Genomic DNA, 26,998 nt, shown 5'->3' with positions numbered 1-26,998 from the left:
AATTCAAATTTAAAAATGCGTCTCTTACAAATATACGTAATTCAAATTTTAAAATGCATCTCTTAGAAGTACACGTATTACACATTTAGTAGCTCTAGGTTACATTTTAATTGTCTGGACTATAGAGCATTTTAAACAGTTTTACATCATGTATATTGTAATTTATAGATAATTAGCCGTAGTGTAAACATTATTATTTTAATTAAAAACAAGGTTTACAGAAATAAAAAAATAACCCATTTAATTTTTGAAAATAATAAAATTATCTAAAATCTCGCAATGTATAGGGAAAAGATAGGGGATTTTCGGGTACCTAAGGGAGTTTTGCAATATTAAATTCAGGGATCTTTCCCTTATGAATTTTCAATATTCATTCCATTAAGTGAAAAGAGAAAGCAGTTGTTTTTTTTTTTTCTCCCCAAAGCATATTTGCGCGTTATTATACTTTCTTGGCGGATTATTCCGTGCATGTGGTTTTGAGCTGAAATTTTGCAAATTACAAGTAAAAATACTGTTTCTAATGAATTCCGTAAATGTAAAGATTAGTTTAATTTAATCTAAAATTTGCATACTTCACTAAAATAAACAGATCACTAAAATAATGAACATTCTTAAACGAATTTAAGTTAATAAAGTTAAAATTCCCATATCTTCACACCCGCAACAATCTTTATGAGTTCTATCAGAACAAATTGAAATAACTAAACTCATTATCAAATTTCAAAATTAAGATTCCGGCAGCATTAAAAGCACAAACTGCTGCGATGTTATTTACAGTTTCCCAGGATTTTGAGACGCAGAATTGTTTTGCTATTATCGACCCCAATGCTTTCGCAATTGTTTTGCATCGTTATCATTCGACTTCTTTTAAATAGATGATTCATTTTTCAATTAATTTGTACTTTTCAAAAATTGCTTGTAAATTTTAATACTATTTTTTGACTTCCATCTTTAAAAAAAAAAAAAAAACGGTACGGGTTATGATTATTGGTTTGCATTTCTTTAATAATATGGATCCTTTACGGAAAATCTCTTATAAACATGTACCATATAGTTTAGGGATATATATAAAATTTACAAAATATCCATAAGGTTTTGGAACAAAATTTACATTTTTTTTTGTTCAAAATAATATAGGAATTAACCTACTAAGAATTTATTCATTCAATAGGTGTCCTTTTGGTTAAAAATGGTTAAATTTACTCAAAAAAAAAATGACCTATTCTAATGAAAAATGCCAGTTCTGACAATATTTGCACATGTAAGTAGCTTTTATTGGTTTGACAAAGAATTTTACCTGAAAATGTGGAGGTCCGAAATTATAAGGGGGAACTTCGATTTCTTTCAATATTCGATAGTAAAATAAAATAAAAATACTAATTTTGAAATAGAGGAAGCTTATTCTTCTACTGCATATAGTAAATGGTCCAAGACCCTTTCTCGCTCTTTTTATATAATCGGAAAAACCTGTGTGTGGAGTTGTCCACTGCGTGGTAGGAATTACACTTTGCTATATTTTACGAGATAAAAACTAATAAAAGACGTTTCTTACGAAAATCCGATATTTATTCTAATAAAAGTATTGTAATTATCAGTCGTGTTGTTCAGCTATTTAAATAAAGTTAGATTATTAAAATTCTTTTTAAAAATATTCTAAATTTTATTCGTATTGCTCAACATTACAAGTACAGTACACACCCAAATATTCGCATCGCTCAACATTACAAGTACAGCACACACCCAAATATTCGCATCGCTCAAAATTACAAGTACAGCACACACCCAAATATTCGCATCGCTCAAAATTACAAGTACAGCACACACCCAAATATTCGCATTGCTCAAAATTACAAGTACAGCACACACCCAAATATTCGCATTGCTCAAAATTACAAGTACAGCACACACCCAAATATTCGCATTGCTCAAAATTACAAGTACAGTACACACCCAAATATTCGCATTGCTCAAAATTACAAGTACAGTACACTCCCAAATACTCGTATCGCTCAAAATTACAAGTACAGTACACACCCAAATATTCGCATTGCTCAAAATTACAAATACAGTACACACCCAAATATTCGCATTGCTCAAAATTACAAGTACAGTACACTCCCAAATACTCGCATTGCTCAAAATTACAAGTACAGTACACTCCCAAATACTCGTATCGCTCAAAATTACATGTACAGTACACTCCCAAATATTCGTATCGCTCAAAATTACAAGTACAGTACACTCCCAAATATACGGCCTAATGTTGTGGAAGGACTAGACGGATAACAAAAAAGACGGATAAGCCGCAGTTCTATGAATTCATTTCTTTGCCCACCGATACCAGAAGACAAAGTTTGTATACCAAAACTTACTAATATAATACGCATTTTTTCCCTTCTTATTTGAGCACTAAGCCCTCCATTTATTTCAATGAACGCAGCCGTTGCCCGGAGATTCATAGAAGCAGTTGCCGGTAACATGTCGAGTTAAAATAGAATGCTTTGTACTGGTTGTTTATATGTGTTTATGTACTGCACTGCACGTTTCAAGAATATATTAAAGAAGAAGTAAATTAAAGGATAGAAAGTGTTCACATTTTAACAAATTCTGTAATGCTCAATTAAAATGCAGGAAACATAAACAAAATATTGAAGTAACTCATAGGCCTAATCTTAAGAAAACTGACTCTAATTGATTTTATTTTTTACTGATAAATGATTACATGGCTATAAAAAGATAGACCTAAGATAAGAGGCGAGGTTTTGAAAAAGTCTTTAATGGATGACTTAATAGGCGCCTTGCCTTCATCATTTAATTATGCTAAAAGAAAACTAGGCTGGATAGTACTAAAGCCGGATAGTCACGAACGATACACGGGAGTGTACCTATTATAATATTCTAAAATTATTATGAATTCTCATTAAAAAAATATCTATATTACCCTGCTGTACTGCTACAATCAAAAATTTATTATATTTTAGAGCAAGTTTCGTTAATACGTTATTCTCATTAATATGCAATTTCTGAGCGGACTTACTACTAAAAAAGTTCCACGATATTATTAAATATCGGGGGGGGGGGAAGCGCACTATTCTAATTTCGAATACAGTACAGAAAAATTCCGATTCATTTACAACTACCAACAGCTAGAATATGATTCCGCCAACACTGCGAAAAAGACAGATATTTATGGGTTGCCATGACAACGGGAGATGTGAAGGACACGTGTTCTTCACAAGCACCTGTCCGTCTGATGGCAACAGGAAATAATCGTCTGCCGCAATGTGCAACTGGGAATAAATATAGTTTGGCATAATTTCGTCTGAAAATGACATGGTAGAATTTCTGCGCGAGTTGGCAACAGTGCTGTTTGAATCTTCATTAGCATGTAGTAATCAAAAAGTGCTTTATCACAAATGTCGATTTGCCACTGGGTCGTAAAGGGTGACATAGAGTTCCTTTTATGTTTGTTTTGCCTACGTTGATTTTTTAAGCATGAAAAATGAATTTATATTCATATGTTTCTAATAAAAAGAACGAGCACATAATAGTGAATTTAATTGAAATATATACAACATACATTAAGAAATTTTAGAAATATTTCTAAGAGTATATATACTTATTATTTTGTATGAATCGGCAAAAAATTTATATCACCAGTTTAAGAAAAGTAATACAATGGAGTCAAATTATATCATATTAATGTCATGTGTTACACGCAAGAGCGCATATCAACAAACATCTAATTACACACTGTCTAAAGTTCTATTGTGACATTACACTTTTTTTTTCTATTGTAGGGTGAGTGATTCATTCCATATGAAACAGATATGGCGCAATTAGCGTATGCGAATTAACCCTATCATCCAGTATAGAAATAAAATTCAAATAAAAAATTATGTTTGTAATGTATCCTATATGAACAAAAGTACTGAAAATAGGTTGAGCTTTTAAATTCATTTTTTATGTCCACATTTTTGTATATGAATATCGATAATCCCAATTGATTAACACCTCAGAGTCTTAGTCGTCATGATTTATATGAGCATCATATCGTCGCTTCTCAAATTTGTAAGCCAAAAATGAATAATTCAAAGACTCTTTGTTATTCGAAATACAAAAATTATGCATAATCCATAACACTACAAGCATTATAAAGATTTTTAATTGAATCAGTAAGACAGTACATTTCCGATACGAAAAGTGTCATAAAATTATTTAAAACCAAGGGGAAAGAGGCTTCATTGAAATTTTCTCACATATTCTACAATTAAGGTCCAATTCCCTTCCCTCCGTATAAAATTATGAATCTGGAGTTATAAAATATAGATTTATGGCGTGAATCTAAAACTTGCATTGAGTCTATTGTGAGAACAGCATCTTGGGGCACCTTTTTGGCTATCGATTGGCAAAAAATTTGGCACGGAACTACAGTTCTAGTCGCAAAATACACCGAATTTCATTGATTTTAACCCTTCATTTGATGAGTTATTGAGCTTTTCGTTTAGTTATATTAACATCCCGTTTTAAAGCAACACTAGGGCTATTTTGGGACGGACCTCGTCATTTTGAACCGCGGTCCGACGACGAGGACGACACCTGAACTGGCACCCCCCTCTCCACACCACACCACACCACACCAGCGGGAGGACGTTTGGTCATGACGGATTTAACGTGCAACAGACCCCCTTACACGACGGTTCTTCGGTGGAATCAGGTCACGAACCTGAAACCCTCCGGTTCCGAAGCCGAGACCTTACCAACAGACCACCGCGGCCCTTGAGTTCACTTGCAATGAGATAGGTAGACAGATTTCCTGTGAATGAATACTGTTCAAAACATGAGAGAAATAGATAAATTTGATCGTGGTTCTATATACCAAATTTCATACGTCTAGCTCAAAATTGTCTTGAGTTATCGATTTCAGTTGCAATGGAAATATCGGGCAAACTTACTGTGAATAGATTTAGAGAAAAATTTGAGAGAAATCAAAAAAGTTCATCCATTACCATTCCATATACCAAATTTCATCCATTTAGCTCAAAGCGGTTTTAAGTTGAGTTCACGTACAAGCAGATACATAATGCCAAAAGTATGTTTTTCGAATTCAAAGAGGTCTAAAGGGTGAAGCTTCATCAAAATCTCGAGCTCGAATTTATTGACGATTACGATACTGTCTCTATACCTGGAATACTGAAAAGTAATAATAATAATAATAATAAAGGGTTTAGGAATCTGATGATTATCTGGATGACCAATCTATCTTCCAGTATTAAAGCAGAAAAGACCGATTACCTAGTTTAAACCGAATTTGACTCCACTTACAACACTGCCATGACGTTATCGCAAAAAAGATCAATTATCCGATTTCGTTCCAATTTATGATGGATCATCCAACCTAGATAAAATTCGACGTTTTCGTACAAAAGCATCGAGTAAGTAGAGTAATTAAATTTCATCATTATCCATCAGTGTGTGTAATCCAAGTTTCCGAATCTATAGATTTACCTTGATTACGTATATACTGGGAAGATGTCAATTTCGTCTGTTGGGTCTCAATGTCGATGATAGAGAGGATCAGGATGGCGCAACAGGATGCGAAATGGAGGCAGGTAGCATAATTATACGAGAGTAACTCAACTCCGGAAGGGATAGGAGGGTAGAATATCCGGGGGCTTAAATATTTTAATTTTGTCCTAAAGGAATTGGAAATAGTTGGACTTCAGACAGAAAAATCAATTTTAATTGGATAAAATAAACTGAATACAAAAATGTATACTGTATATACCGCTAAAAAGGCAAACACTTATAAATTATTTTTAAAAAAATATAGCTAACTGCAATGTCTGAATAGAATTTCCTCTAAAAATACTATTTTTCCCATTTCGATATACATGGAAAATAATTCTTGTTATTGCAATCAATCATTTTATTGCAATACTATTTTTCCCATTTCGGTATACATGGAAAATAATTCTTGTTATTGCAATCAATCATTTTATTGCAATACTATTTTTCCCATTTCGATATACATGGAAAATAATTCTTGTTACTGCAATCAATCATTTTATTGCAATACTATTTTTCCCATTTCGGTATACATGGAAAATAATTCTTGTTATTGCAATCAATCATTTTATTGCAATACTATTTTTCCCATTTCGATATACATGGAAAATAATTCTTGTTACTGCAATCAATCATTTTATTGCAATACTATTTTTCCCATTTCGGTATACATGGAAAATAATTCTTGTTACTGCAATCAATCATTTTATTGCAATACTATTTTTCCCATTTCGATATACATGGAAAATAATTCTTGTTACTGCAATCAATCATTTTATTGCAATACTATTTTTCCCATTTCGATATACATGGAAAATAATTCTTGTTACTGCAATCAATCATTTTATTGCAATACTATTTTTCCCATTTCGATATACATGGAAAATAATTCTTGTTATTGCAATCAATCATTTTATTGCAATACTATTTTTCCCATTTCGATATACATGGAAAATAATTCTTGTTATTGCAATCAATCATTTTATTGCAATACTATTTTTCCCATTTCGATATACATGGAAAATAATTCTTGTTATTGCAATCAATCATTTTATTGCAATACTATTTTTCCCATTTCGATATACATGGAAAATAATTCTTGTTACTGTAATCAATCATTTTATTGCAATACTATTTTTCCCATTTCGATATACATGGAAAATAATTCTTGTTATTGCAATCAATCATTTTATTGCAATACTATTTTTCCCATTTCGATATACATGGAAAATAATTCTTGTTATTGCAATCAATCATTTTATTGCAATACTATTTTTCCCATTTCGATATACATGGAAAATAATTCTTGTTATTGCAATCAATCATTTTATTGGAATACACTACAATATTTGCAATCATTATGCCCTTGTCAACCGTATTTTCATTTAATTTTGTGAAGTAGTGTAATTTTGAGGCTATTTCTAACGTAAAATCTTTTTTTTTTTTCTTTTTTTTTTTTCAATTTACAAGACATTCATTAATTTGTTTTAAATTTTTACTGTTCTCGCGGTCCTGTAAGTGGAAATAAATTCACTCTTATTGTTGAATCTATACGCTTATAGTAAGGTAATTTTAGAGTCATTTTATTTAGTTATTTTTAATACAATGGATATCGATTTGCAGTTATGAACTTGAAGATCATCCTATTACAACACATACTCAATTTGCTATTAGAAAGTAAATTCTTTTTAAAAAATTGTTTCCTTCTGTTTTATAATCATACACCCATCAGGGAGGGGGGGGGAACCTCAGATATGAGGACGATAAGCTTCCGGAATGGTGGTTGGTTATCACCACCATGGTACAGAAATGGTGTGGGGTCGACTATCTTCTAACAATGACGAGAGGTGCGTCCCGCGGGAAGGATTGTATCGTGGCCGGTGATGGCTCCTTAGGACTCAATCTGAGTTTCCGTTAATTCTATCGCGGAGGTCCTGTCATTCAAATTTATCCGTGTACCTAAGGGCGTGTCGGATGTGTGATTACCCTACTGTTTTATGAGGAAAATAGATCGTTATTTACAAGAATTCTAAATTTTATACAAGATGTAAAATTTACTAGAAAAAAAAATCACTTTTATTTACAAGCGAAAATTTAACCATTTTTTATTGATGAAAAAATTCCGGTACCATTAAAGATAACAAACGAAAATTTAACCATTTTTTATTGATGAAAAAATTCCGGTACCATTAAAGATAACACCGCGACAAAACATTTATATACCAAAATTACATCTATGATACACGTTCTATCCAACTAAAATTTCATTGAATTATATCGATTTCGACAATTTGGTATCTTCCAATTTTTTCACGATTGCCTATAACGATAATTCAAGAAAATATCACAATTTTATTAGGGAAGAAAAATTTCTCTCCCGAGTTTATTTCAACCAGAAATCTCTCTATAACGATACATTTATATTTTCTGAAAGTATCAATATGTTCTAAACTTTATCGTTAGATGTAGCAATTCAATCTTCAACCATTTAAATCCAATATGTTTAAATTTTAGTCGTTAAAGTAGATACATCTTGTAATCCGTGATGGAGATATCAGTTAAAAAAAACAGAAATCTAATCTAATTTCGAATTCTTTAATACTACCAGATAATATGCCAGTCTAAGCGGTCTGCTATCCTGTTTACAATATCTCAGATATAACTGTCACAGACCTAACTGATGAAAGTTGTAGTAGAAAATTCATGCACATTGGTAGAAAGTTTAAAAAAGTGGGGGGACATTATTTGCAGTACACTTTAGATGTAAATAACTAATGAGATTAGAAATTTGGTTTTTTTTGCAGTGTAAGGCTTCTCTATCTATTATGTTCACGAACATTCAGATTAAAACTAATCACTAAAATCGGATTAAAAACAAATGGTGATCGGCCAACAGAAAAATAAACGCAAAGATGCATATAAAATTAAAATACTGACAGAAATTAATAGAAATAATTGTCAATTTGGTCCATCAGGGCAGAATATAATGAATCGGTATAAATATAAATTAATAAAAATTGCGGATAGCTTATTTACATATGCTACTTAATCAGTTAATCAGTCATTTTAAACACACACACACACTGCATCAGTTGCTAAAACAGAAGTTGGGATTACGCATTGGATACTCGTGCAGATCAAAAGGGCTTGGTTATTTATTTTTAACTCCACCGATATTACAGACGGCGGTGAACGATTATATATACCAACTTTCACACTTTCAGATTACAAAACCTAAAGCTCTGTCTAAATATTTAAGTGTTAACTAGGTTAAAGCGCTTTTGAAGCATAACTGGAAGTAGTATAAGATTATCTTTATGCGAGTAAATGCATTTGGATTAACAAGACTATATAAAAAAAATTAAAGAATAATTCAGAATTCCTTCAGGCTTCAGTTACTTTTCATATATTTATAATTGAAATGGCTAGAATTTATAAAAAAATCTGTCAAGTGGAAGTTATTTTCTTTTTTAAAATTAAATCCTAATTTGCATTTTGTTTGTATTTGATACACAAATTTAGATTGTTTATTCCTTTTCTGAAAGCACAAAAGAGCTGGTTTGAGAAGCAGCAAGTAAATTGGAGCCGAGAAATATGACAATGACATCCCTAGTCATAGGATGAAGTGACACTTCAGTCAACATCTCATTTTTCAGGCTGACATGCCACATCAACATGAGAAAATTTTACCGAAAACAGCAGATGTAACATGAACTCGTCAAAGGAACATAAAATGAATTTAGATTAGTTTATTTTAGTTATATTAACATTCTGTCTTGAAACAATGGGAAACAACATTAATAGAAATAACAATATTTTGAACCCAGATCAAATGATAAGAAAGGCACCTGAGCTAACATCCCTCTCTTGACACTTCCAAGCTACATTAGTGGGAAAACATTTGATACTCAATATCAAGTTAAAATTGCACGATACTTACATATAAAGGGGAGCTTTGAGCAACCGGGTTTCGAACTCTTGAGTTTTGTCACAAAACCACCGCTGATCAAAAGACTGGGAATCCATACCCAAGAACGAAGTTATATTTTACAACTCATGAATATATATTATATAATAATAATGTATACGTTAAAATAAAGAGTTTTAATATCGGAAATCATGCACTAACTTATGTAATCCTTAATCTACAACACTTACATTTGTCTGTTAGAGGATAAACATTTTTTGAGTAATTCAGATATGCTGCCACTTTCTGACACGAAGCTTAGTGGAAGACAAAAATTTATATCAGTTTCTTAAAAAAAAAAAAAAAAAACCAAGAAGACTTTCGGATATTTGGATTTTCAATCGAGGCAACAGAGCCCAGAGATAAAGATGACCGGTTGCCATAGCAACACTCGAAAGCGGCAGCAGCAACATATGTTGCGAGGCATAGATCCATATCGCCGAAAAAGAGACGGAAATCCTAGAAGTACTGGCAAGATATGGCAGGTTCATAATGCCGTTCTTCCTTCTTCTAAGACTTCGGACGGGAAATGCTGGAATTTCTTCATACCAGAAAAAAAAGGGGGGGGGGGGCTTCTTGTATTAGATGAAGAAAGGAGGACAGTCTACACAAATATGGAAAACTTTGAAGGTTTTGAAAGTGGGTGGAAGGGGAGAGGGTAGAAGAGATATCCATATATAAAAGGGGGTGGATTGCGATGGGAACAGAGCACCTATGGTGAAGATAATCTTACTTCATCGTATACGAAATATAAAGAGGAAGAATTGTAATTATTAAAAAAATTCAGTCTTTAGTTTTTGACGTTTCTCCATGTTTCTGACTCCTACAAGTGGGGAAAAAGCATATTTTCGGAATTTTGTTTGTCAGTCGGCTTGAGTGACTTTTTGTGAACACAATTTCAAAAAACTAGATGAATGAAGCTGAACTAGAGGGATGAAATTTGGTATATGGTCCTAACCTAAATTTGTCAATTTCTTTCCAATTTAAAAGAAATCCATTTACAGAAAGCTTCTCTGTTTGCCGGCCAATCCAATAATAAGTGAATTTCGATTTTGGAATTTCATGACACTAACAGCAGTTGTCTTCCCCAAATTTTCTCGCATACTCTCTAATACAGGTGTTATCCCTTGGCGCAGAATAATTACGAACGTCATTTCAGCATGCATTTAATATTTTTACTGAATTCATCGTGTGATCCTTGGCGAGTTTTTTGGCGATTAATCCCTGGCACTCATTTAATGGTACCTGAAAATCGAATTTATGATTTAGACACGTTTTCTCAACTGATTGAAACAAAAATTTGTCAGAAAATAACACTCGCAGGGAAAAAAAAAATCACATACCACATTAGATATATTTCTGTCACTGCGTTTTTGTATAATCACGTTTCGATGTTGCTAAAAGTTACAAACCAACATATGGTCAATCTCTTGTTGCATTTATCTCACAGTATGAAAGGTGTTTACACTTTAGATGTTAATTCTGTGTATCAATTTTATCTATCTAGCTCACTTCTTTTTGTAGTTATCGTATTAAATTATATTCGAACAGCCGGACAGACAGATTTAATGGGCTAATTTTACTCAAAATTTGATAGAAATCTATAAATGCAGTGTAAAGACCGTATAACAAATTTCATTGGTCTAGATCAAACCATTCTTTAAATTAGCTTTGTCACGGACGGACGGACATTTTTTAAAAATGTGTTTTTCACACTCAGGGAGAACTAAAACGTGGAGATTCATCAATTCTAATTTTTTGAAATTTACTATACTTTTTATACAGGAAATTAAAAATTAAAATTTCTGCAACCAATAACGAATATTTCTGACATGTTTTTCATATCAGTCATGAGCATGTTGTTTCATGTTCGTACTATACATGTAGCAGGGGTGGCCATTATTCCATGCATCTTCAATAAACATACAAGCGTGGTGAATAGCTTATAAGCCAGATAACAGCTACGAAACACAGGCAATTGCTTTTGTCTTGTGGTCTTGCTAATCGGCTGCGAACCACAGGGTCCCAGGTTCTATCCTCGCTCATATCAATCCGCTACATAAGTGTATTATCAATCGCATGCCATTGGCAAACAATAGTTATGAAAAAACCTAACAGCGCATGATCTTTGGCGATTAATCGTTGGGATGCAGTTACAAGTATCAGAAAATTGAATATATATATTCAGGAAACATTTTTTTTTTCTCAATCGCTTGAATTAAAATATGATACATAACTGTCGTCAAAAAATCACTTACAAAATTTCATATACTGTATTGGTTATAATAACTACTTAACATTTACTAGTTTGTGAAAGTACAGACGCATAGATGGTCAATTCCTAGAAGGATCTGGCTCAAAATTTGATACATTTCTACACATTAGATGTTAAATCTGTCAATGAAATTTTATTTATCTTTCTTCGTTTTCCAGCTATTATGTTAACTTATATTCTAGCCAGACAAATTTCCCTTAAATATATTTTGTTTAAAACTTGATAATCTAAAAATTTGGTGTAATAAAAGATATACACCACATTTCATTCATCTAGCACAAAGTGTGCGCGAATTTTCACAGACAGATATTATTCCAAAAATGTGTGTCGGATTCGGGAGTATAAAAACAAAGATAATACGTCTAAATAAAGATAATGCGAGATAAGATATAAAGATAAACAGAGATAATACGTCTAAATCATATAGAAAAAATATACTATATAGATAAAAAAAATCCAAAATCCTATAGTTTATGTTGCCCCATGTTCACCGAAATTCACAATAAATGAATTGTTTTCCTTTTAATCCCATAAATGGTTTGTTTTCTCTATTAACTAATTAGATAACACCTGTTTCGAAAATGTTCTGCCTTGCTGATTCCTAATTGCATCAAATTATAGCATATTGAATACAATTTTTTTACAAAAGTCTGAGGAGCGATTATTCGATGCACGCATGACACAAGGGAAAGACGATGGGTTAATGGTCCCTAATCGCCTTTCTAAAAAAGTCTTTCTATAAGGGCGTTGCCGGATTACGGTGATTTACTGTAATTTAATCTGTTTAGTTATATATTAACGTCCCGTTTGAAAGGATTACGCAGCTACTTTGGGACGTACTTCATGATTTTGAACACTGGATAGATGACGAGGACGACACCTGAGTTGACGTCCCCTTCTCTAAGCTTCCTCCTCACATTAATAAGAGGACGTTTGGTCCACGACGTTAGATTTAACGTGCATCTTAGTGGAATCGGGTTTCGAAACTAGAACCTTCCCACTCCGGAGCCGAGGCCTTATCACTAGGTCACTGTGGCGGCCTGCATCATTTAATGAATTTAGAAGCTATACTTTGTTATTTGAAAGCCACAGCTTGGTTATTTGAGATGAATTTAAAGTTTCGAACCGCGATCACGTGATACAGAAGATACCTGAGTCAGTGCCCTTCCTTTCAAGTTTTCATATCATACAGTCAACAATTCATAAAGTGATGGTAATTTACTCATCTTTTTTTCTAAACCACTGTAATGTTCGGAAGTTAAGAACCATTGAGTCTGGACACTCCGTCAATCCTCCCTCCATACAGCAGGCCTTAGTACGGTTATACTGATGTCCCATTTTGAAACAGCACGATGGTTGCGTTCTATTCTTGTAATTCTGAATTTGTGTCTTTCACTCATATGATGAAAACGGCATATAAGGTAGCACTTCTATATAAATTTCCCCACCATACTAGCGGGAAAACAATTGATCTTCACGTTCGATTTAACATGCATCAGACGGACTTTTAACATTTCAATTCCGGAACTTATAACACAACTAGTAGCCGCCGCGCCTCTCATATTATTAACCCTTTCTGTTAACAACTAATTAATTTATATTGTAACAGATTTTTAACTTGAATTTTAAAAGAAGTATCGATTTCTTTTATATATATTTTTATTATATAGATTTACGAACATGTTTTTGTTTATTTTAAAAGTTTTGTTTTGTTATATTAATGTCCCGTGTTAAAGCAACACAAGAGCTATTTTCGGGCGGACTTCATAATTTTGAACCGTGGTCAGCTGATGAGGACGCCATCATCAGCCGAGCTGGCATCTCCTTTCCAAACTTGGGCACTACAAATGCGGGAGGACGTTTGGTCCCAACGGATTTAACGAGCACCAGACCCGCTTACACGACGGTTCTTCGGTGGAATCGAGTCTCGCACGCTTATTTTTAAAATGCATATTTCATGGAAAAAGTATCAAAAATAATAAATTAATGGGAAATCACCATTATTATTGGTTAATGATTTCCTTATCTTCGTATATTAGCATTTAATTATTATGAAAGATAAACAAGAAATTATAAATTTCGAACAAACATAAACAATAAAAAAAACCCATTATTTTACAGAACCTGTCAAGTGGAATGTAACAAAAGTAGTTAACAAAATAATTCATAGCCCATTAGAAAAAGTAATTATAATTTAATTAATGATTTGTCAATATGCACACATACTGTAGTGACACAAATTTATTCCAACAAAAAATTCTCACAAATTTGTCAAGAGGCTAATTTCTATTTTAACGGCTTGTCAGTAGCCAGGGAAGCTGTCAAATCGATCAGTTTACACTCGAGCTGTTTTAGAAGAGATTTCGTACATTGAAACGCGATCAGACGATGATGGCGGCACCCGAGTTTGGCATCCCCTCTTCACATTTTTACACTACACTGACTGCAGGAAGCTGCCTGATAAGGGATTCGTCACCGGGAAGATGTTGTCATACTTACTCATTTAAGAGTTTGAAACATTTAAATGTTTATTACCTAAATGATTTTTCTTTCAAATTATAATATCCATGAATCATTTTGTTTCGATGCACGAATGGTGCTCGTTCCGACGCCCTGTGCATTTACGGATATGGTCGTAAATCTGACCCATTGTAGGATCACTCTCGCCTGTGGACGTAGGTTCCGAGTTTCCTGCAAATTGTTGATAAAATGAACAGACATCAAAGAACCCGGGAAAACCACAAGAGAGGGGAAAGAGGGCAAAATGCGTCGGTCTGAAGGCACCGGATTTAAGCCGTGTTCCAACGACCGGTCGCCTTACAGACGAGGCACGCTTTCCCCCTCTTGCGGTTTTCTGGGGTTCTTTGATACCTGTCTAGTTTACCGACAAATTGTCGGTGAACGGGACAAACATTAAAGCACCCTAGAAAACCGAAAGAGAGGAAAAATAGGGAAAAGCGTGCTTCATCAACAGGCGGATAAGTCGTAGGAACGCCGCTTCAGACGATACAAATCTCGGTGCCTCTTTCCCTCACCAAAAATTGAAAAACAATTATTTCTTTGTTTATTTTAATTCAATCTTTTAAAGAGTTTTCAGTAGCAAATTCTGGCAATGTGAAATAGCAAAACGCTTAAATGGAGATTACTTTCTAAAAAAGTTGATTTCAGTGTATCGCGTATAAAAAAAATGTATAATTCAATAATTTTTTTCTTGCATATTTTTTAACAAAATAGTTTTTAAAAAATGAATACAAAACTTTCCTGACAAAATTTTAAATTATATTTAATAATTAAAAGTTCACACTTTTCTCAAAGTTATAAAGTATCATATTTATCCCAGAATAATAAAATAACAAAAACTTCAAATGAAAATCAGGAATGTTAGTGGAATAATATTAAAAAATTGAATTATAAAATATTTAATTTGAATTTGAATAAACGTGATTACAAGGCCTTTATAATTAAATAGAAGCACAAATTAAATAATTTTCAAAATACTGCAAAAGAAGCTCGAGGGCTGTGGGGGGCATAGTCAATTGCTTATTTTACTTATTTATGACTTTATTTATACTTTACTTATTTATGACTCCCGCCATTTTGGGCACCGTAATTAAGAGGTTAAAGTGCTATAGGTCCGAAACAAAGAAGAATTTTTAATGAATCTTGAATCCTTCCGGTATCCAAGCCAAGACAGATCGCCAAGGCCCCCGAAAAGACTTAAATTAAGAAACATGCAATAACTATTTCCTCTCATTATTTTAAGCGCTTTGAAGGACCCTTGAAACGCCTTCAAATGACATTCTCTTTTTTTTTCCAATAAAAAAAGTGTAAAAGGAAGTTTCAATTAAATGCACCATTTAATTCTATTATTCCAGGTCAACCATCCATCAGACGCAACACCAACTTCAGTTGACCCATGGTACGAAAAAGAAAGCAGAAACAGTTCCGTCAACACCTCTCCGAACAAATGTTCCGGTTTTAGAGCCGACTATCTTCCAAAAAAAAGTCACTGCACCAGACAGAACTGTTCGCAAGTAGTACACACACACTTTTAAAATGACTACAACGTCACCTCTATAATTAAGGGTTAGCGATCTCTTTTGGCGAGCGGTAGCCAGACGATAACGGGCACCGAGTAGGATGCGGCGAAATCGTTTGGCGGAATGGAGCAGAAAAATCTGGTATGTAAGGTCGGGTTTCGCAATCCTTCAAAAACGGGTCAGCCCCCGTCACGGAGTGGGTACAAAGAGGTAAATGAAGAAAACGATCTCAACGCGTTTCCACAGAAAAATGATTTAAAAAAAAAAAAGAGTGAGATAGATGGGTTTATTAAGTCGGGGAAAAGAATGGTTGACTTTGCCATAAAACTGCAAACGATTATTTGAAAAGGATAACGAGGAATTAAAAACACACGAACTGCAGCGTGAGCCGATTTACAGTATACTTTAGGTATACGACTATGTTCAGAAAAAAATTATTGAAAATTGTTTATGCTTCTAAATTTAAAAAAAAAAATAAAAACACAATAAAATACAATCAATAAACAGAAAACAAATCAGCTAGACAACAAAAATGATTTAAAAACTGCAAACATTTTTTTTTTGGGGGGGGGGGGGCTGAAAATAAGTAAAAATCTTCTAGTTTAGAAATTTACTAAAAAAATTCGTATTTGGCATACAGCTCAGTATAGTTTTTGAGTTGAGAAGTAAGTAGTATTTCTGAAATAGTAGTATAAATAATGGGGTAAAATTGACAATTAAAATTTTATTTCATCTTATTTTATTTTATTTATTATTTTGCACATCATGATGCAGTAATAATCTTTTTAAATGAAAAGACTTTTTATTCCGTAATTAGAAACTAAAAAAACTTTTTTGGAAGATTTTAACAAAATTTAGAATTCAAAAAAATATCATTAATGCACGAATTTCGTAAATACAACAATGATAGTAAATTCCCAAAAAATCAAAGTAGAAATAAGATTTACTGATTTTATAAAGACTGCTTTTTTTAAAACCTGTTCTAAAGTTTAAAAAAATTTGAATGAAAAAATCAATTTCACCAAAACCCTTTTATGTAGTTATTTTAAATCTTCTATATACATAAAGAATATCATACTCATAACTCGAAAATAACCCACGACAAATATTTTTGACGCTCTAGCAAACATAATAGTACAAAACAAAATTTTTAATGAAAATTTTGGAAAAACAAGTGGAAAATTAAGATTACACGCACTCTTTAGTATATGCATCACGAACAAAAACCAATTTATAGAATATTGCATCGTATTAAAAACAAACAAATGTTAAGCCTTTAGATATGAACTTGAAACGAATTTAGGTGAAGATTTTAAATATTTGAAAGAAAAATTTCTCCTTTTATTTCTTTCATAGGTATATGAATATACTTTTTCCATACGCAAATGAAAGTAATCGTCATGCACTCAAATCCATATTACTTTTTTAAAAAAATTAAAAATTAAAAAAAAGATTCAATCTTCTAGCCTGGAAACATTGTAGGGAGATAATGTTTTAGGTTTGATATACCAATTTCTACCTTGTTTTTAAAAAAATGCCCTAGATTCTAACAACGATAACTTGCACACAAAAAAATTATTATACTCTTTATTCTAATAACGATAACTTGCACACAAAAAAAATTATTATATTCTTCAGTCTAACAACGATAACGTGCACACAAAAAATTATTATACTCTTTATTCTAATAACGATAACTTGCACACAAAAAATTATTATACTCTTCAGTCTAACAACGATAACGTGCACACAAAAAATTACTTTTCGTTCCGGCAACGATAATGTGCACACACAGAAAAAAAATGTAATGAATATCGTCGCAATACGCATGGGTCTAAACGCGACAAATAGAATAATGAAAAATGGTGCTATAAAATATACGTTAAAAAAATTTTATAAAATTAGGAGCAATTAGTATGGAAATGAAATTTGTATCAAGCAATATTTCTTAAAAACGTTAAAATGATGTAAAAATGATTTATTAACAATAATATGCATGAAATTATTGAAAAAAAAAATGCTAAAATGTTGACTAAATTTTATTAAAATATTTAAGGTTAAATAAAAAACGTTTACAATGTTGTACAGTTACAAATTATATGCATGTCTAAACGCATCAATTCGTTGGATAAAAGAAGTCCCGTAAAACAGGACTTCTCTTTTTGCCGAACATTGTATGAGAGTCTAGTGCCTTTAAAATACAGGGTGTTCATTAACTATTGTCGGGGTTTCCGTACCTCATAACTTTCGAATAAAAAATATTACGCAAAAACCGATTACGTATTCGTAAATTACAACTCAAAGAATTTTATAAATGATATTAAAGTGTAAAGCTTGCACAATTTGCACTTTGTAGGTATTCAGCTGAAGGCGATTCTTTGAGTTGTACTCTACGAATACATAATTCTTTGAGTTGTAATTTACGAATACATAATTCTTTGAGTTGTAATTTACGAATACATAATTCTTTGAGTTGTAATTTACGAATACATAGTACGTTTTTGCGTAATATTTTTTATTCGAAAGTTATGAGGTACGGAAACTCCGACAATAATTAATGAACACCCTGTATAAAAGGACTAGTATTTTAAATTATATTCTGTTAAAAACATGCTTTCAAATGCGTTAGAATAATATTCAATTACTTATAATAGCTTTACAACCGTATTGTCAAGACGAATAGCCATTGAATTAAAGTAACACGATCATTGGAAATTAAAATGTACATTATATTTAAATATATGAATTATTATTAAATGGATTTAGAATCATAATATTCAAATCCATTCATATAGGCGGGATAATATCAATCATTAGCATTCTGGGAATTTGAATTACCTTAGATAGTAAAACAATATTTGGCAATATATAAGAGATTTATATTTTAGCAATATGACGTTCGAATTAAAAAATAAAGATATGACGTTTTAGCAATGTGTTCTACTAATATAATTAACAATAAACTATAACAAAGCAATGTTTATATTTTTCTCATTTATAAGTCGTTCATCGCAATTCCGATTCATTCCTAATGATTGTAAAGACAGAAAACCTCGATTTTACGACTCAACAGTGAAAAGTTTCGATTATACGTCGTTTTTGGTGTTGATGAAGACTGAAATTGCATGAGAGTTCAAATTAGTTTCGAGGAGTTAGTGAATTGCTATACGGATGTCACGATTTCGGTATCAAAACTGGCGCATCAATGTCAGACTGAATTATCCGGCGCTAATTTATGCGATGATGAATACGAATTTGAAGAAGTAATTCCATTTTTTCTTTCAAAACGTAATGGACTCAATTGTGTTATTTCGAACTTATCTTAACTGACAAAACTTTACTAAAAAAGCATTCCAAGATTTAATTTGATTCATATTATTGTATTTACTACTCACATACAATCGATCAGTCAATAATTAAATACTTTTTTAAAAATGAAACTACCTGCATGCATATAAATCATATACAATAAAAAATGTATAATTTCAATATGCAATAAAGGTACGATTTTTCTCAATATTGCGATAAAAATTCAATTTTAAAAGTTAATTGCTGTTTTCAATATTACGCAACGACCCATGAATCCAATGCACGACGACCGGCCTATCCTACAGGGTGCAAGACATACAAAGAACCAAAGTCCAAGCAATCGGTTCAACTAACAATTTATTAAATTGCAAAAGAAAAATCGTCAGACGACATGCAGAACATAGGCAGAAATACGGTACAAGTATAGCAATATTTAATTAAAAACAGAATATGACCACAACGAAAAAAAAAAAATGCTTAAATAATGTCATCAAGCCATGACGAAAAAGAACATGCAACGTAACTTCGTTCAATTTAGACTGCTTGTATTAGCATCCCATTTTGAAACAATAATACGGTTATTTTGGAATGGAGATCGCCATTTTGAACCCTGGTCAGATGACGAGAACGATACAAGAGCTTGTGTCTCCATTTACAAACTTCCGCATCATACCAACTAGAAGGCGTTTGGCCCGACAGATTTTATTTGAAAAAAATCCACTTACACGGCGGTTCTTGAACAATATCGGGTTTTGAAACTGGAACCCAAACCCAATCCCTCACCAAAGGACATCACGGTACTCTATACAACATATTAAATATACATCAATCAATTGAATTATGAAATTATTCAATACTTAATAATTCACTTAAAATAACGCTGTTCATATTCCTTGAATTATACAATAATAAAATAGTACTATGTTTAAAATTCTTACTGTTAAATGATTAATTTCGATTGCGCGTTCCTTCAATTATACTTCATTTTATAACAGTAGTTCCTTGAGAGACTTATAAACGTAGTTTTACCTTTTTTTTTAATAATATGTTTGAAAACTTTAACATTTATTTTCGTCATGATGCATTATACATGTTATTACAAAATTTATCAACATTCGAAGATTTGGTCTGCAATGTATCAGCAGTTAATGATGCACTGAATGGAAAATACAAAAATCAGTTTTAAAGATTAAAAAAATAATAAACATAAACACTTAAACAAACCAGAATTTAATCTATTAAGATTTACAAATAAATAAAACGATTTAATACCTTTATTTCATTACTTTTGGGAACCAAATTGTACATTAAATATTTTAAACTGTTGAAAACCACAAAATCTTTTTTTTTTCCTTCAGCATTTTAGTCAAAAATTAAACACATTTTAAAACTGAGAATGATTTCAATAAAGAAAACACACATATTTACGTTACTTTTTTTGAAACTTAACTTGCAACAAACGGTTGCTCTTATGAATAAATACGAGTATTTTGTGCATTATCATATTTCATTATGAAGTTCTTTATTATTGCTGTTATTTGAATAAAATAAAAACTAATTACTTAATTGAATTTTACTTATGTAGGCATTCATTTCTTACTTACTGTCTTTTGGTTTTGTTAACGCGAAATAAATAAAATTACGCAAAATATTTTTCTACAAAAAGCGGATAACTTATTTTAGTTATCTTATTTAGTATTAACACTAAAAAAAAAAACTATAATGAATTTAAGCAACAAAAATTAAATGACAAAAGCAGTTTTAAGAGTGAAAAAAAAAAAAAAATCCGATTAATCCTTCAAACTAGACGCACACACATAAAACATTTTTCTCCCAATGGAAAAAAAAAACCAACATAAATAAGAAATAACATAAACCAGAAAAAAATTTAAATCATGTTTATTCCTTTTATTTATTTATTTTTTTCATAACTTTTTTTTTTCTTAATTACGACGAGAAAAACTGCATGCAGCAGCAGACGATACCCGCTGTTTTTTAACACTCCTGAAATATTTATTGAATCACGAATTCAATTTATCTATTTTTGATTTTCTATCTCAGACGTAACATGGAGTCTTGGGTGGTAAAGTAAAGAAAAAAAAGAAAAAAAAAATGTACAATTTACAATTTTCTGATGAGGATTTTTTTTTTTTAATTACACATAGAAAGAAACCACATTTATATGTAAATCTGAATATGTTTCGAATGATATATTTTAGAATAGGGGGAAAAAAAAATCAGGGAATTCTTAAAGAAAAAAGTAAAAAAAATTGTGATAAAATATATTTTTTAATCGAACTGAGGAAGAATTTCAGAGAAGACATTCGTTTATGATAAAATAAATAAATAAATTAGTAATTAATATTTAAAATCTTCTGTTGATAAATTTCATTTATTTTTCAAAGGAAACATATCACAGCTCTAAAGGGAAATCCCTTATTGATAATAAATTTTGCTGAAAATGGAAACTGTTTTTAATGGCCAATTTTTAAATCATAGACATGAATATTTAAACTGTAGACATAAAAATACGGTGTTTAATATTTAAAGGACTGAAAATAGGTTTCATATTTTTTTTTTTTTTTTCTTCTTCTTTTTCAAAGCAAACATTTATTTTTTGTTTAACTTTTGAGAAATTTTCTAATTTTATTTTTATAATGTATAGCAGAACAAAAGTATACAAGAAAAAAAAATCATTTTAATTTATTATATTATATATAATATTTTGGACATTTAAAATAACGGTTTAAATTTGTATATTTATGGTTCTCCATTAATTTTTTCTTCTGTATATCTAAAGAAATATTCTAGAATCTGAAACTGATTAAATTTGATAAAAACAAATTTCAACATTTCAAAATTTTTCTTTCTTTTCGATTGTTTCGGATTGATAAATTAAAAAAAATTATTTCATATAAAAGTTCATGAAATATCGTTTGGTCCGAAATCTAGCTCTTTACTAAGCATTAAAAAAATTCGCAATATACTATTAGATCATTAATCAACGCAGCCGAATTTTAGAAGTTATAATTATTATATTTTGGAACACAGTTTAATTCTTAGTAGACAAAAGATATTACCAAAATGTATAAAATAAAATTGAAGTAAAAAAGCTATCTCGACATGAATGTATTTTTTTATGAAAAATTCAGGCATTTTTAATTAAATACGATGAAAATATGTATACTTTTAATAATATGTGAAGTTATTAAAGGTAATCATTAAAATCAGATTTAAATAAAGAATTGCAACCTGCATAGAAAATAATAAAAGAAAATCAGTCAAAATACCAATTAAGAAATATAAAAATTACAAAAAAAATATCGTTTCTTACAAAATTGCATTGCAAAAATATTACATCTGGATTTTAATGTTTTAAAATAACTACAAATTCTTCAAAAGAAATGCATTTATTTCGGTCTTTCAAGCAACGGCGACATTTAAAATAAGAAACTGAAAATGAGAATTTAATGTCACCATGCTAATCAAATAATTAATAATTTGTATATTAATAATGAATTTGTCGTCATTTTTAATTTACAAATATGGACTAATAAACAGGTAAATTTAAGGTAAATGGATTTAGCAATATCTGAATAATCTATAAAAATTCTAGACAAATTATTTATGAAACATTTAATTCGTAAAACGTTAATAATAATAATAAATAAAAAAGCCAAATAATAAATTGAGAATTGTGAAATAACTTTAAAAAAATATTTCGCTCTCGTGAACTTTTGAAGTTCCAAAACATATTGGCAAGCCAAACTAAAAAAAAAAAAAAAAAAAAAAAAAAAGAAAAAGAAAAGAACCTTTAGTTAGAAAAATAGTTGCGTAACAATAAATTGTTCAATGATATTTTTTTAAAAAAAATTACTCTTATTTATATGGCAATGATAATAAGCACACAAAAAATATATCGCTGAGTGCAGCGTCGCAGTAAAAATCCAGTTACGGTAACAACGAAAAGTATATCTGTAAAATGTATTTAAAATATTTTAATTGTATTAAAATTAGATAAAAAATTTTAAAAATGAAACTGGTAAGCATAATTGTTAAAATTTTATAGTAATATAAAAATAAATTTTATGCAACAATGTATTCACTATTTACTCATAAAAACTTAAAAATAGTCCAGAATTAATTTTTAATTATTAAATTTAAAAAAAAATACTTGTTAGTATGCATCTTATTATCCAAGAAGTAATAAAAGTAAAATTTGGTAGCTGTGGATTACCGAGCGTTTTGAACAATTTTTGCAAACTACAATTTAGAAATAGCATGCCATCTTATAAACATTATCACGAAAAAATGTTTTTTTTCCCCATAAAGAAATGCTTTACATTAAGATTTAATTGTATAATATTATTCACAAAATGAACTGATGTAATGTTGAAGAATTTCCGACTACAAATTATCCATTATGAGATCTATTGATTAAAAAGAAAAAGAAGATACTCGTCTAGTAAGAACAAGACACAGGACGAATAAAAACTTTTAATATCAAAGCCAATTAATTACTTAATCGAATGAGATGAACTGATTTGTTATACTGGATTAATATTTCGTTTTGTAGCTAATTATTCGTGGGACGGATTTGTAATTTTGAGTCGTCAAATTTGAAAGAATGAAATATAAGTAGTTGAGAGATTATTCACAAAATTGGTTAAGCCTCAACTGTAAATATATTCATCTTGAGACAAATATCTGCCTATTCGCTCTTCTTTGAAAGTGCACAAAATTTTAATGTTTTTTTAATTTTCTTTCTCTTTTTATATTATCAGAGAGAGTTCTCTATCTGATAATATTCCAAATTTCACACACATCCAAGAAATGCATTCAAATAGGCATAGACACTATTAATCTGCCATTTTGGAAATTTTATATCCGAAACGGAAGCATGGATTTGTTCTCAAAATCAAACTCGCAATTTTTTCCTGAAATTTAAATAAGAGTTCCACAAAATCGGTAAGGGAAAAAAAAGTATGATTTTTTTTTACCCGGAACATTTTACCATTTAATTATTTTACAATTAAAATAGCAACAGCTTATCGTTTAAAAATATTTAATGATCTTAACTGCCGACCTACCATTATATTCATTAATATACGGAGTCAAACTAGTTTGAAAAAATTTTTATCACTCAGTTTTATAAAATCAAAATTGATTAAATCTTTTTATAATTCATCCTTAGTTTGAATTATTTATTCGTGACAGAAAATCGATTATTCCCCCATCCAAATCGGAATTAAAAGTCGAAAAAATAGGACTAAACGCGAACATGTATTAGCATGCTAATAAATAGGAAACCTAAGTATTAAATGATGTCTGCGCAGTTAGCATTGATGAATATTTCCTGGATGTATTGCGTCAAGTGGAAAATTTTATTTTAGTACGAGGAACAAATTTAGTACTTATTTTGTCTCGTCAGCACAGCGCTTCGCTGTATTAAATGCTGCGAGGTAGAAATGTTAAATTGTGGCTACAATGGATAATTAATACATTGTACTAAAATAAGTTCACAGATCGGAAAATAATTTTCATGCTTTAATATTTACATTTATTTTAGCGAAGCTTTTCTATAATTTAAATGACTGTTGAGAACATTACATTATTTCATTGTTTGAAAAAAATATTTTTGCAAACTCATAATATTATTTGTATTTTACATCTCATTTATTGTAACTCCACTATCATATATATTTATATTCAAACATATTTTTTTAGTGAAAGAAACAATCGAATTTTTTTTTTAAGAAAGTGTGCCGCTCTCCAAAAATGACCGATAATTTTTAGATATAAAAATAAATACGAGGCATTATTTTTCACGATATATTTAATACTTAATCGCATATCATTTATAAGAAAACCACCAAAGATACCAAAAATAATACATTTGTAATTCTATACGAAATGTTTTATGAAGTCAATATGCATTTCATTTTAATGCCATATTTCAAAATGTTTCATTTGAATAACAAAGAGCGACATTCAAAATTTCGTAACATTTCTCAATACAATAAAATAATATCTAGTTAAATACAAGAAATGCAAACGATTTTGAATGAAAATAATAATTCGTTTTTCGAGAAATTCAATAAAAGAAATCAATTTTACTTTCCGAAATTATATGCATTACTTTGGACACACAAACAACACTTTGTACTTCTTTCAAATCTTCGAGTTTAGTTTAACATGCTCAAACAACACAGACTGAATTTAGTATTGTAAATGGAGATAAACACTCACGACATACTCCTTTTTGTGCATTATATTATTTACAATCATATTTCAATTTATGAGTAAGTCCTTAAAAGTGTACTTCCTGAATATATATTTGAAATAAGCATAACTTTTTCGTATGTATTAAATAAATTGCATATCGATGTTTGAAATGACTAGTAAATTAAAATTCTCAATTCCAATTTCGACTAAGTTTTTCATGAACTTATCTACCGTGCAATGAATCCACGACTATGAATACATGATTTCTTTTTACGTTTGTAAAATATACATGTAACAATAGAAAGAAATACATAATCAATGCATTCAATTTATTTTTCAAAGATACCATGTATAAAAAAAAAGAAACATTTAACTTACCACAGCTGACTAGTACAGGTCCTTGCAGAAACAGGATAAACAAACACAGTAACACTTTCCCTGATTTTCTTAAAAAATCATTCGTTATGTCCGTACGTACACCACTCGTGTTGCTATCATGAGAAGAGGCACCATTAAAACAGTCACCAAACGATAATTTATAGTCCCAGCTCCACCACCTTTGATAACCGCCGCCTTTGCCCAGAATTTTAATAGCAGACGATAAATCCATAGTTCCTGTTTCGCACTTCATTCTTGTTTTCATTCAATATCCAACTGACGATTTATCCATCGGAATGACGATAACAATTCATTTATTTCTTCATCCTTTTATTTCTTCTTCAAAATGTAATAATTTCCATTTTATATCGTAAAATGATTTTGCTTCAAATAATGTTTAGTAAACACGCATGTTATAAAATTAAAAACTTTTTTTTTTCAAAGTATTTTCGACACGCAGTTAATTCAGATAAACACAATGAGACTTCTGAAGTTAAATAAAAAAAATTGTTACAAAAAAAGCAGGTGCTAAACTGGGTAACATGAACTTGAAATCGTGCCAAAGGATAATAAAATTAAAATAAAAACAAGAATAGATCTCGGGGTTTATATATGTATATATATAATCCTAACCGCAATGTTTATATAGCTTCCTCAAAAGCATTGAAATTTAAGTTTCAATTACAATTAAAATTTGCACAATAAACGTGTATAAAAAAAATCTACCGCTGCGGTTTAAACACAACAAGCACCTGATATTCCTAAGATCATCATACACTAACAACGTCCATGTTTGTGGTTTACATTAAAAATTTTGATACTTCCGAACATCATCGGCACAGGTATCCAATCAAGCAACGGATATAGTCCTGTCACCAGCAGGAGAGATTTCCAATAAAATACGTTTCACTCAAAACACAGCTCACAACACACTACTCGCTTTTTAGGGGTTTGTGCTGCATCTAAACGAGACAGTCAAGAGCACTCTGCTGGTTTGTTGGACGGCAGAAGGGGGGAAAAGGTGAGCAGGGGAAAGAATAGCGCTGCATCACATGACACGTGACGCGCTTCCTATGACGGCTCCCTCTGTTGGATGATATCGGAGTTACTTTCTTGGAAGAAAGAAATGCTTTTGTGGATCGATAGTGGATGTGTTTTTTTATTATTATTATAATTATTTCCGATTTATTTTCATATATTTTTCTTTGGCTCTTTTCTCTAAGCATCATTTGATAG

At 30.7% G+C, this 26,998-nt stretch overlaps 1 protein-coding gene across 1 annotated transcript in view; it reads right to left on the bottom strand.

Annotated features, from left to right (window-relative positions):
- Positions 1-26,756, bottom strand: part of LOC129975204 (uncharacterized) — a 439,639-nt gene extending 412,883 nt beyond the window's left edge. The window contains exon 1 of the mRNA XM_056088192.1: positions 25,763-26,756. Within this exon, the coding sequence (XP_055944167.1) occupies positions 25,763-26,027 (265 nt within the window). The 5' untranslated portion in view covers positions 26,028-26,756. The remainder of the gene's footprint in view (positions 1-25,762) is intronic.
- Between the last annotated feature and the right edge of the window lie 242 nt (positions 26,757-26,998).

Source organism: Argiope bruennichi, chromosome 7 (assembly GCF_947563725.1).
Source record: "Argiope bruennichi chromosome 7, qqArgBrue1.1, whole genome shotgun sequence".
Taxonomy (NCBI): Eukaryota; Metazoa; Arthropoda; class Arachnida; order Araneae; family Araneidae; genus Argiope; species Argiope bruennichi.
This window is presented reverse-complemented; position numbering and strand designations above follow the sequence as displayed.